The sequence below is a fragment of the Atractosteus spatula genome, chromosome 3 (assembly GCF_055471065.1).
Source record: "Atractosteus spatula isolate fAtrSpa1 chromosome 3, fAtrSpa1.hap1, whole genome shotgun sequence".
NCBI classification, from domain to species: Eukaryota; Metazoa; Chordata; class Actinopteri; order Semionotiformes; family Lepisosteidae; genus Atractosteus; species Atractosteus spatula.
In genome coordinates this window covers 67,247,028-67,259,571 of record NC_142708.1, presented here as the reverse complement: position 1 = coordinate 67,259,571, position 12,544 = coordinate 67,247,028, and the positions used below count along the sequence as shown (strand labels likewise).

At 56.8% G+C, this 12,544-nt stretch overlaps 1 protein-coding gene and 1 long non-coding RNA gene across 3 annotated transcripts; one reads left to right on the top strand and one right to left on the bottom strand.

Moving 5' to 3' along the window:
- Positions 1-1,375: 1,375 nt before the first annotated feature.
- mepcea (methylphosphate capping enzyme a) lies at positions 1,376-8,719 on the top strand. 2 transcript variants are annotated; one of them, XM_088912224.1, is made up of 6 exons: positions 1,376-2,046; positions 2,672-2,815; positions 2,915-4,978; positions 5,762-5,980; positions 6,241-6,367; positions 6,466-8,719. In XM_088912224.1, the coding sequence occupies exons 3-6, from the start codon at positions 2,960-2,962 to the stop codon at positions 6,519-6,521; spliced, it is 2,421 nt and encodes an 806-aa protein (XP_088768350.1). In that variant the 5' UTR covers positions 1,376-2,046; positions 2,672-2,815; positions 2,915-2,959; the 3' UTR covers positions 6,522-8,719. The 2 variants fall into 2 exon arrangements, with proteins under 2 accessions (XP_088768350.1, XP_088768351.1); XM_088912225.1 differs by lacking the exon at positions 2,672-2,815.
- Positions 8,720-9,942: 1,223 nt separating this feature from the next.
- LOC148838347 (uncharacterized) lies at positions 9,943-12,467 on the bottom strand. Its single transcript, XR_016090825.1, has 3 exons — positions 12,019-12,467; positions 11,217-11,309; positions 9,943-10,183 (listed from the first exon to the last, which is right to left on the bottom strand). It is a non-coding gene; the product is annotated as an uncharacterized LOC148838347 (long non-coding RNA).
- Between the last annotated feature and the right edge of the window lie 77 nt (positions 12,468-12,544).

Here is a 12,544-nt window from a genome sequence, read left to right as displayed (position 1 = left end):
CACAGTCCTCGGCTCCACAGCACTACGGTTACTCGTTCACTTGCCCTCGCCAACGGAGTCAGTATAGTTGCGATAGCAGACGAGTGGCACGTTTACATGGAAATACTGGCATTTATTTCAATGTTATTTCTTTGCACGTAGGCCTGACGTCTGAGGGATATTACTGTATTCTGTTATCGTTGTAAAGAAAGAATATCACAAAGCGGGAGAAAATATACAAGAAATGCTGTTCCAGCTGTTAACGATGTATCATGACGTCAGAAGAGCGCCAGAACGACGACTAAACCACGTTAATCTGTAATGAATTTACCTTAACGAGTGTTGTTTGTTGACACATTCTTACCAGTTATATTTATGGATGCTGCCAACTGGCCTATTCTTATTTACCTGTTCTACCTCCTCGGATTTTATCCAGCACTGGCTGACAACCGGTTCGCTGGTTTCTCGACTCCTGTACTTCGCGTGTTGCGACGGGATTTCTGCACTCCGGGCGCCTGTGTGTTCAAGGAACGCGATGAAAACGAAGGTCAGTAGCAGCAACACATTGAAGTAACTCACTGCTGGTGTTCGCGGGGCTGTGGAAGGGGGTTATGCGCCGCACCTAGTTAAAAAGCTCCGCCAAACCGGGACTAAGTGAGGCCGAAACTGCGACAGACCACAGGCCACTCGATTTATTGTGCACGTTGCCTGGGTGGAGCGAGTGGCGCTTACTCCTGGTTAACGCTTCGTGGGAACGTGTGCGCCGTTCGGGCGACACGGGGGCCTGGAGGCGTGAAGTCGGTCCAGCCCGGGCCTGCGGGTGGGAACCTCACACGAGAGAGGACTGACCTCTGTCGCTCAACCGGCACCTGTGCGCAGGGGACAGTTCTAAAACGCTCAACTGCAGATGGCGTTATTGTAATAAAATGACGTGGAGGAGTGAATAACGTTGTTTCGAACGAAGGGGACCTGGATTTCGCAAGCATCTAGTCGTGTAGATGCCGCTGCGTGAAGCACGGGGTCACTGAACAACATGTTAGTTCTTCACGGTGAATTCGCTGTGGTGAGCTTTGTAACTCGAAGACGGTCATCAGAGGGTAAAAGACTGACGTGCTTAAGAAGACGTCAGTGGCAAGAGGTGCGTTTATAACACGCCTTGCGCTTCACTGTGCACGTTTAGGAAGAAGCTCTCCAGTCGCGAAACCGTCTGGAGTGGACTGTCGCGACTGGGAAAACTACATGTCCCAGAATCCTCCACGGAGGGCTCGAGGACCTGCCTCACGTGGTGTCGCAGGCAAGCGCCGAGTGCTGGGGGGAGGGGAAGCGGTGGAAGGGGGAGGGGGCGGGGACCGCGTTTTAACCGCTACGACTTTCTTTCTCGAAGACACATCACACTTTTCAGCGTGCGAGCATTTTATCGTCCTTTGTGTGGGTGCGGCTGTGCCGGAGAAAGAGCGAGATTCGTTCCGGCGGCAGTGAAACACCAGGTTGTTTACACGGGTTGGGGTAGCCGCGGCGGTTTCCTGTCTGAACAGGGAGAAAAAGTGCTGTCGGTTGTCATTTAAAAAAAACAGGCCAACGCTGAAAGTCAGTCGAGACGCAGTGAAATTATTTTAATTTGTTTTTCGCATATTAGGGCGTTGGTTTGTAAAAATATCGTCCAGCCCTTGTGGGAAATGTATTTTTGTCAGGCACTGTACTAGAGACCTACAGGGAAAAGGAGGGAGGAAGAGACGAGGTTAGTTGTTTCGCCTCTCCCCCCTTTCCTTCCTATTGGTCAGATGAAGAAAGGCGGGGAGGTATTTCCTCCTCTGATTGGCTGGCGTGGCTGCCGTTCTTTTTTTCCTGGGCTACACGAGAGACATATAAAGCTCGAGGAGACGCCAAAACGCAGCGCGAGATCCAGCAGCTCGAGCGAGTCTCGCTGATTAGAGCCGCGAGAGGGGGGTCCAGCGAGAGAGAGCTCACTGACACTCACACACACACTGACTGCGAGTTCAAACAAAAAAATTGTTTTTTTGTTTTTTAAATCATTCAGTTCAGACGAAAACTGATTTCTTGGAGGGGGTGGGTCTTGCAGATTTCATACTTTTTGATTTCGTGTGGTACTTTTAATGTATAAATATATATTTAAGAAAAAACAAAACTTGCGGGCACGATCCAGAAAAAAATGTCTCTCGCCAAGTCAGTTGTTGGGTGGATTTAATTTTTCCGATTGACTTACTACAAAAACTCGGGGGAGGGAAAGTTGGGGGTGCAGTTTCAGCAAACGGGAAGGCGGAGAATACGGCGACCAGGCTGCGTGTGTGCGTGTGTGTATCTGTGTCTCCGTGTGTGTATGTATGTGTGCGCTTTTTTTCTTGCCTCCATAGAGCTCCTATGCCTCATGAATTATTCATGAGCGCGGAGGGACGTTCGGCGACGCGGGGGCGTGGCTATGCAAATCTTTTCCTCGCTGGCGGGAGGGGGCGGGAGCACGCAGGGGCACGCACGGGAGAGGGTGGGCTGACGCTGCCGGACGGATAGACAACGTTTTTTTTTTTCCTGCTTTGCTGCTACCACAAAGCACATGGACAAGAGACTCGGCAGCTCATTCGCAAAGCCTAGCAGCTCCTAGTGCCGAGGACTAAAAAAAAAAAACACACAAAAGAAAGACGTTTGTCAGTCGCTGAAGGAATTCTGTTTTCTGCAGGAACAGGCTGCTTGACTGCCTGGTTTTTGTGAAACACATCTTTGTCGGGGAAAGTGTGCTGGTGCTCTCAAGGCCAGAGGAGGCTGGGGGGGGAGTTGTTGTAGAGGTGAGAGGGGCTAGAGCGATCGTCGGGCGGCCGATGAGGTGAGCGGGATGGGGTGGGCGGGGGAGGGGTGGGAGTGCGGTGGTCCCCGCCGCCGCGCCGCGCCGCGCTGACTCTCGCCCCCTGTGTCTGCTCCGCAGGTCCATGCGCAGTGCCGCCGGCGTCGCCCCGGGGCCCAGCAGGAGATGATCGAGATGTCGGTGGACAAGGAGCCGGCCGGGCCGGGCGCCAGCGGGCCCCAGGACCAGCCCCACCGCCGCGCGCAGCCGCAGGGGGAGTGCGCCGGCGACTGCAGTAGCGCCCCCCGCCCGCAGGGGGGCGCCGCCGCCACCACCACCGCCGCCGCCGCCCACGCGGGCACGGAGCCGGCGGAGCGGCCGGGCCGGGACTGCGGCGCCACCAGGCCCAAGAACGGGCTCCAGCAGCAGCAGCAGCAGCAGCAGCAGCAGCAGAAGGCCTTCAAGCGCAGGAACAGCGTGAACGTGGGGTTCAAGCACCCCGGCTTCAGCAAGAGGCGGCGGCGCGCCAACTCGGAGAGCGACCCCGTGCTGCCCACCAACTTCCTCCTGGGGGGCAACATCTTCGACCCCCTGAACCTCAACAGCCTGCTGGACGAGGAGGTGAACCGCGCGCTGAACGCCGAGACGCCCAAGTCCTCGCCGCTGCCCGCCAAGAGCCGCGACCCGGTGGAGATCCTGATCCCCAAGGACATCACCGACCCGCTCAACCTGAACTGCGCCGGCGGCGAGACCGGCCTGCTGGTGTCGCCCATGAAGACGGGCGGCGGGGGCCGCAAGCGGCACCGGCACCGGCACCACGGCGGCGGGGGGGGCGGGGGGGGCGTCTCCGCGCAGCCGGACCCTGCCGAGCCGGGCCGGGCGGGCGCCCTGCGCGAGGGCCGCGGCGCCGGGGCGGCGCTGTCCTCCTCCGTGCCCGGGAGCGCGGTCCCGCAGGCCCCCGCCGAGGGCGCCGCGCCCGGGGCCGGCCTCACGCCCGTGCCGGAGTCCCCGCGGCCCTACGAGCTCAACACCTCCATCAACTGCCGCGACGAGGTGGTGCAGCCCATCCTGCCGCCCAGCGCCGCCGACCCCTCCTCCTGCGCCTCGGCCCCCCCGGGCTCGGCGGCGCCGCCCTCCTGCCCGGCGAGGCACCGCAAGCGCCGGCGCACGTCCAGCAAGTCCGACTCCTCCTCGGCCGCCACCGGGCCGGGCCCCGCCGCGGGCGGCCGCAAGGTCACCCCGGAGAAGGGGCGGGCGGCCCGGCAGCAAGCCCAAACCTTCCAGACCCCCGTGGGCGGGGGCGCCGGCGGGATGGGGGCGCCGGGCAGCGCCGCCTCGGCCTCGTGCGCCCGCGGGGGCGCCGGGACGCACCGGCGCCGCCGCCAGCAGCAGCAGCAGCAGCAGCAGCGCAAGTTCCAGTACGGGAACTACAACAAGTACTATGGATACCGCAACCCTGGCTGGAGCGAGGACCCGCGCGTCAGGGTGCTGCGGCCCGAGTGGTTCCGGGGCAAGGCCGTGCTGGACCTGGGCTGCAACACGGGCCACCTGACGCTGACCCTCGCCAAGAACTGGCAGCCGGCCCGCGTCACCGGCCTGGACATCGACGGCGCGCTGGTGCACGCCGCGCGGCAGAACGTCCGGCACTACCTGTCCGAGCTGGCTGCCGAGGAGGCGCGGCGGCGGCGCAGGGAGGGGGCCGCGGAGCAGGAGCGGGGTCGGGATCTGGGTCAGGAACGGAAGCAGGAGCCGGATCGAGTACAGGATCTGGATCGGGATCAGGAGCAGGATCACCAGCACGAGCAGGAGCTGGATCAGGATCACCAGCAGGATCACCAGCACGAGCAGGAGCTGGATCAGGATCAGGAGCGGGATCACCAGCACGAGCAGGAGCTGGAGCAGGATCACCAGCAGGAACAGAAGCAGGATCACATGCAGGATCGGGAGCAGGAGCAGGATCGTGAGGGAGCCTCTCTGGGGAACCAGGAGGAGGAGGCCATACAGGTGCAGCAGGAGGAAAAGAGGACGGGGGACGTGGCAGAAGACTCCGCTGGCTCCCAGAGCCGCCAGCCAGCGCCTCCCGCCGCCAGACACCCCTTCCCCATCTCCCTGCGGATCTGCCGGGGGCCCATCGCCGCCCCGCCTGTGGCTCAGCCCGCCCCCTCGGCTCCGGGAGACTTCCCCGCCAACGTCACGTTCGTGCAGGTGAGTCCTAGCCGGAGATGAGCACCACTGGCGACTGTGCCCAGTGGGTCACTGTTTCACAGTACTGTCGGTCCTAGTGGGTCTCTGGGTGTGTCACACTGACTGTGCGCGTGCAGACTGTGACGGTGTCGCACTGACTGTGTGTGCGCGTGCAGACTGTGACGGTGTCGCACTGACTCGGTGTCTGTGCAGACTGACTGTGCGCGTGCAGACTGACGGTGTCGCACTGACTGTGTGCACGTGCAGACTGTGACGGTGTCGCACTGACTGTGTGCACGTGCAGACTGTGACGGTGTCGCACTGACTGTGTGCACGTGCAGACTGTGACGATGTCGCACTGACTATGCGCGTGCAGACTGTGACGGTGTCGCACTGACTATGTGCGTGCAGACTGTGATGGTGTCACACTGACTCGGTGTCTGTGCAGACTGACTGTGCGCGTGAAGACTGTTACAGTGTCGTACTGACTGTGTGCGCGTGCAGACTGTGACGGTGTCGCACTGACTCGGTGTCTGTGCAGACTGACTGTGTGTGCATGTGCAGACTGTGACGGTGTCACACTGACTGTGTGCTCGTGCAGACTGTGACAGTGTTGCACTGACTTTGTTTCTGCGCGTGCAGACTGTGATGGTCTTCTACTGTGTGTGTGCTTCACTGTATCAATGCATGTGTGTTTAAGTGTGTGCCTGTATGACTGTGCATGTCTAACAGAACAGTGAGCTCTGTAACTCACCCCTCGCAGGAGTACGCCTGCCTGATCTGCTTCATGCTTCTCTCTCTCAGGGTAATTATGTCCTGCCCAATGACGAGCTCCTCGTGTCCCAGAAGCCAGAGTACGACGTCATCCTGTGCCTCAGCATGACCAAGTGGGTGCACCTGAACTGGGGTGACGCCGGCCTGCAGCGCCTCTTCAAGCGCGTCTACCGCCACCTGCAGCCAGGGGGCATCTTCATCCTGGAGCCCCAGCCCTGGGCCTCGTATGGCAAGAGGAAGAAACTGACGGTGAGGGGGGAGAGGGAGGTCTCAAGAGTCCCTTTTTGTCACTCCGGCCAGTGTAATATGTGCCATGGTGCACTTTGTTGTGTGGCTGTGTCACTAATTAGCTTTTCTCTCTGCTTGTTCTTCCCCTCTTTCTCTTCCTCCATTTCTCCCCTCCTTCCACCCTCCCTTTCTCCTCTCTCCTCTCCCTCTCTCTGCCGTTCTCCTTTCTCTGCTCTCCTCTGTCGCCTTTCTTCCTCTCTCTCCCACTCTCTCCGGTGCAGGAGACCATCTATAAGAACTACTACAGCATCCGTTTCAAGCCCGACCAGTTCAGCTCCTACCTGACCGGGCCAGAGGTGGGCTTCTCCAGCTACGAGCTGATCGGGACGCCCAAGAGCTCCTCAAAAGGTGTGGCGCCGGTCCGTCTCCCTTCCTGACCCCCCGCCCCCCCTCGCTGCCCCCCGTGTCCGCCCGCGGCTGACCTCTGCGTGTCGCCTCGGTTGCAGGGTTCCAGCGGCCGATCTACCTGTTCCACAAAGGGCCCTCGTTTGCACGGAAGTAGCCACAAGCCCGTGAGCCGGACAGCGGAGTGCGGCAGAGGAGGACGCGGAGAGACGCCAGCTCGGTCCTCCGACACCCGACACAAACCAGCACATGACTTTTCTGCGGGTGGGAGGGGGGTCAGCTGTGCGGATTAGCTGGACGGGATGCCCACAGAGCGACACCGGGGACCGAGACGATGACACGCCTCCGTTTCAACGCAGAGGTGTTCAGACTCCATTTGTGTGCTTTGACAACCCCTTGTTGATTTTTTTTGCGTTTGATTTTTTTTCCCACAATGGAACTGTTAATAAAAGACGTAAAATCGCCGGTGCTCCTGGGTTTGGAATGCAGGGCAGCTCTCCCTACGGCTTTGTCTTTTTCCCAGTTCCAGATGGTCTCCGGCTCAGACCCCCTGACTTCAAGGAAGGAGCGTCTCTGTATTGCTGGAGAGAGTCGCCCCCGGTCCGCAGCAGCTTGTTGTGGGGGTCAGGGGTCAGGGGTCAGGGGTGAGGACAGCCCATGTGGGGCTCGGTGAAGGGACGGAGGTCTGGACTTGCGCTGACAATGAGGGCGCCTGTAGGGCCAGCCCGACCACCCTGGCTGCCGGAGGCCGGAGCTCTGCGCCTTCTCGGCCTCGATGGCTCTTTTGGGAAAGGGCGATTCGTCTCCGGGAAGGCTGGCGCGCGACCTTTGCCCTGTCTTCCTGACTGTTCACCTGGAGGTTTTCCGCTTGTCCAACATGGATTGTATTCAGCTGTTCTTGCTTTTCGCAGGGATTCTCTGCCTGGGCTGTCAGCCTTAAAGATGGGGGGGGGGGGGGGGGCAATAAAGAAATATTTCTTTCAGATACAGAAAGGGGTGTTGTTTGAGCCACTGGGGGTACCCAGTCATCCTGCCTTCTGGAATTTGTAAAGGAAAGGGCTCATGAGCCAGCTGTGCCTACTGGTTGTCCAAGCAGGCAGTGTGCCGGAGATCTCACAGGACTACTGGGTTACAGGACAGCAGAGCGCTAATGCTTTTTCTTGCACACAGGACAGCAGAGCTCACACAACGTCCGCTGTACAGGACCGCAGAGCTCGCGCTTCTAGTGCACAGGACAGCAGAGCTCACGTGACCTCTAGTGCACAGGACGGCAGAGCTCACATGACTACTGGGATACATATCAGCAGAGCTTTCACTACCTCTAATGCACAGGACAGCAGAGCTCACGCTTCTAGTGCACAGGACAGCAGAGCTCACGTGACCTCTAGTGCACAGGACACGAGCTCATGCGACCTCTAGCACACAGGACAGCAAAGATCACGTGACCTCTAGCACACAGGACAGCAGAGCTCATGCTTCCTCTAGTGCACAGGACAGCAGAGCTCACGCTTCTAGTGCACAGGACAGCAGAGCTCACATTACTACAGGGATACATATTGGCAGACTTCACACAACCTCTAATGCACAGGACAGCAGAGCTCACACGACCTCTAGCACACAGGACAGCAGAGCTCACGCGACCTCTAGCGCACAGGACAGCAGAGCTCACGCGACCTCTAGCGCACAGGACAGCAGAGCTTACGCAGCCTCTAGCACACAGGACAGCAGAGCTCACGCGACCTCTAGCGCACAGGACAGCAGAGCTCACACGACCTAGCATACAGGACAGCAGAGCTCACGCGACCTCTAGCACAGGACAGCAGGGCCCACAGATGCAATACAGTAAAGGTCATATGACCCCCAAGCTTGAATTTGGCAGAATGCCCACTGGGCTGGGGTGAGTTAGCCTGTGCTTTCCTGAATTTTGGCAAAATATTTCCCCTGCTCCTCCATTGCTTCGTCATCATCAGCTGTGGGCCTTGAGCAGTTTGTATTTTTCAACTGTATGATACCCATAGATCTCTACAGAGAAGCTGGAGAGTGTTGTCATTGCCAACGTTCTCCTTGACTGGTTCCAGCTCGGGCCTCCTGTCTTGCAGAGAGCCGGGTCATGCTCCCGGGCCGGGCCGTGATGACTGCGGCCAGCCCCTGGTCTTGAGAGCAGAGCTCCAGCTGTGGAGCGGTCGATGTTTAGGGAGATCAGAGAGAAAGAAATATGACGCGAGGTATTGAACCCTGTTGCCCCGTGAGCAGAGAGACTGAGAGAGATCAGATTGTGTCTTCTTATCTTTCTTTGTTGTTGTTGTTTTTTTTTTAAACAATGATTGCCATTAAAGTTTGAGTGGCCACCCTCCGAAGGAAGTTGTACTTTATCATCCTCTCCCACAGGTCTGTAAGCACTTGCCACCTGGTGCAGGCAGGGGTTGTGGGAGGTCAAGCCAGGTCACCTATCCAGCTGTGACTTACCTGTGTGCTAGGGCAAATGCCGAGATCAGTCAGGCTGGTGTTGTGTTTCAGTGATTCACGGCTCCCAGCCCTGCGCGCGCGTCCGAACATGCACACACCAAGAACCAGCGGCAGGTAATGGGGACTCCCCTCCACCACCACCAGTGTGCAGCCCCACCTGGCTGATGCAACAGCAGCCATAGTGCACCAGTACACTCGCAACACATCAGCTAATGGTGGGGAGGAGAACAGAGTGATGAAGACAGTTCATAGATGAGGATTATTAGGAGGCCATGACTGGTAAGGGTCAGGACACCACAGTAACACCCCTACTCTTCTTGAGAAATGCCCTGGGATTTTTAACAATGACAAAGAGGATCTCAGTTTTACGTCTCATCCAAAGGATGGGGCCCTTTTACAGTATAGTGTCCCCATCACTATACAGAGGCAGTAGGACCCACACAGACCGCAGGGTGAGCGCCACCTGCTGGCCCCACTAACACCTCTTCCAGCAGCAACCTTAGTTTTTCCCAGGAGTCTCACATCCAGGTACTGACCAGGCTCACACCTGCTGAGCTCCAGTGGGGTTGCCAGTTGTGAGTTGCAGGGTGATATGATTGCTGGCGCTAACTGGGGCTAAAGTAGAAGCCAACACACAAATATATCCCAGAGATCCCCCGGTCCTTGAAAATGCCAGCACACACGGAGGTCACTGTGTAAGAGGGGCACCGACCAGAGCAGGGGGAGGGTGGAGCCTGAGCCCACCTGTCCAAGTGCATAGGAGGCTACTCAGTGCTGGGGAGGCTGTCAAGCACATCGCTCGTGACTTGAATCCAGCCTAATCTTTCTCACTGGGGTCCAAAGTTACCAGCCCAGACCAGACCCAACCCTGTCTGTACTGCAGGACCCGACCTGCACTCAGATCCACCACTGCCTGGTCCACAACGCGCCAGCCATCAGCTGGGCAGGACGCTGGCTCAGTTTCCGACCCAGTGGTCTCCAGAACCTGACAGCTTGCTTGCAGAAGGGGAACTGGGCAGTGATTTCCCATGCTGGAAAATGTATGGAACTATAAAACATTCAAACTGTGAGCACTGGAAAAACCACAATGCAGAAACACACTGGACAGCATGTATGTATTTACTGTTTTTACTCGGACATCCTTGAAAATGTTTCATATATTCATCCAGCCAGAAACACGGACAGAAAAGGAGGGCAGAGGAAGGGCTTGGGAGTCTTTTGGGCACAAGGGGGTGTCGGGACGTCTTAGCGTCCACTGTCCTCAGTGTCAGTCTGCCTGTCACCTCCTTTCCCTTCCACAGCAGCCAGAGCAGAGGAGAGGGAGGCCAGCCTACTCTGGAATGTGGCCCACACCTGGAAGAGAGAGAGGGAGTGAAACACACACCTGGGAGAGAGAGAGAGACCAAAATTCCTACCACCACAAAGCCCTGCTGAGCCAAGAGCTGAGCCCAAAGAAGAGCCCCCTGAGCCAGCGGGTCCTGAGGCTCACTGACCTGAGCCACACCGACACCAGCCAGCCTCAGGACAGCACTGCTAGAGCACCACAACCCAGACTCAACCACATCACAGCACAGATCAAACAGCAATATCTCACACACTGGGACACACACACAAACACAACATGAACTGGAATGCTACAGAACCCTAAACAGACAATACACACTAGCTGAATATTTGACCAAGATAAGAAACAGACCCTGACGAAGTACAGGCTCAATGACCACAGCCTGGCCATAGAAACTGGGCGACACAGGCAGACCTGGCTGCCCAGAGAGGACAGGCTGTGCTCCCACTGCCAGCGGGGAGAAATAGAGACAGAGGTGCACTTCCTACTGCACTGTGACAGATACTCTGGGATTAGAGAAACAGTCTTCCCTAAAATAACAAATCGGATCCCAGAATTCCCACTCCTGCCAGAATCAGGACAGCTCCCAATCCTACTGGGAGAGGGAGGAGGAAACTGGAAGCCCAGCATGTGATCTCCTGTCACAGCCTGAGGAACAGTGAGTCTGTCTCCCAATAATGCTCCATATGTTTACAGTATTTGTAAATATTTTATGATATGTCTCTGTTGTAAATGTCTGTAGATTTTATTTTACTTTTATGTTTTGTTTTGTTTCATGTTAATTTTATTATTTTTATTTCCTTTGGCAACACTGATTGTACCCATCGGTCATGCTAATAAAGCACCTTGAATTGAACTGAAGTGAGGGATGGAGTGAAACACCCCCCCCGGAGAGAGAGAGAGAGAGGGAGTGAAACACACACTCCAGCACACAGAGCGAGTGTGTGGAGAGCGCGGGACACTCCTGTCCAGCACACACTCACTCGTGTCCCGCTCTCCGCGCACACTCGCTCCGTGTGCCCGACTGTCTCAGACACTCACCACAGCCAGCTGCTCCAGCTCGCCGGTCCTCTCTGCCCACAGCTGCAGGTTGGAGTTGAGTCTGGACATGAGGGAGAGCGCTTCGCTCAAGCCCTGGGACACAGCAGGAGGGGAAGGGTTAACCCAAAGGCCCTGACCCTCACACTGACATATACAGCACGGACACGGACAGCCCCTCCCCATCCTTCAATTTATATACATGTCTATCTCTGTCTCTCAGAGTCCATCCATCTTCTAACCTCTTCATTCACGTCAGGGGGGGGAGCCGGAGTCTATCCCAAGAGGCAGAGGCAGACACGCACACACTCGCACCACGGCCCACTTCCCTACAAACCAACCGACCCGCCAGCCAAAGCAGCTAAATTCAAAGCCACACAAATGTCTTTTGTTCGCCGACCCTCACCCTGGCGCTTAATGATTATTTCCACCGTATAATTATGGTCAGTGCTTTCTCGGCACCACTCTGAGATTTCCCCTCGCCTGATACTTACTGGGACCCCTGATGGCTGTTGATTGCACGGACAACGCGCGATCAAACACAGCAAAACTCAACGAGCACAGCGTCACCAAGCCTGAGCAGAGGGACAAAGACCCCGGCCTGTATTATGCATATTGTGTTTCAATCGCCAGAGCGATACATGCGCAGCATCATACTACGTGTAGTGAGGAGTTCGTAAACCGGGGCTGAATACACTCGCACACAGAAATAGGAGCAGGAATCAAAAACGCAGGACACGACATTGTAATAGAAATGCGATCCGAGAGCATGCTGCGACAGCAGCAGCCGAAACCGCGGAGGTACCTCCGAGATACTGCAGATGTAAGTGCGCCTGAGCTCTGCAAAGCGACTCAGGTCCAGCTCCTCCATCCCGCCGCTTCCCGCCGCCGGCTCTGCGCCGCTGAGGGACCGTCTGCAAACTCCGCCCGGCGAAACGAAGACACGAACCCCTTTCCACAGCTTCAGACAGGGCTCATTCCGAGACACGACGGGAATAAATACCTGTGATTCATGTATCAATCGATTTCTGGTTGGAAACGTTTGAGTCGGTTATTCTGTGTTTCAATACACTCAGTTTTAAGGAAGAGCGATGAATGTTTATCTGCGCTGGAGCCACATTGTAAATGAAGGAAGCACCCTGAGAGGCGGAACTTCCCTCTCACGCTGTAAACAAACACATCTATTGGTCAATAACATGTCAATCATAGAGTTTACCCCGAGATCGCCGTCGTTGATTGGACGACGAGAGACCAGTGAATTAATAAGAATACCGTAATACTTGAAAAGGGAAAACAAGATTTACACGCAGTGTAGGACATATCCGCAATTT

Bases quoted from the DNA above. Each gene is read 5' to 3' on its own strand.
- mepcea (XM_088912225.1), top strand. From the start codon at position 2,960: ATGATCGAGATGTCGGTGGACAAGGAGCCGGCCGGGCCGGGCGCCAGC. The intron at 4,979-5,761 runs GTGAGTCCTAGC...TCTCTCTCTCAG, and splicing joins CCAACGTCACGTTCGTGCAG to GGTAATTATGTCCTGCCCAA. The intron at 5,981-6,240 runs GTGAGGGGGGAG...TCTCCGGTGCAG, and splicing joins GCAAGAGGAAGAAACTGACG to GAGACCATCTATAAGAACTA.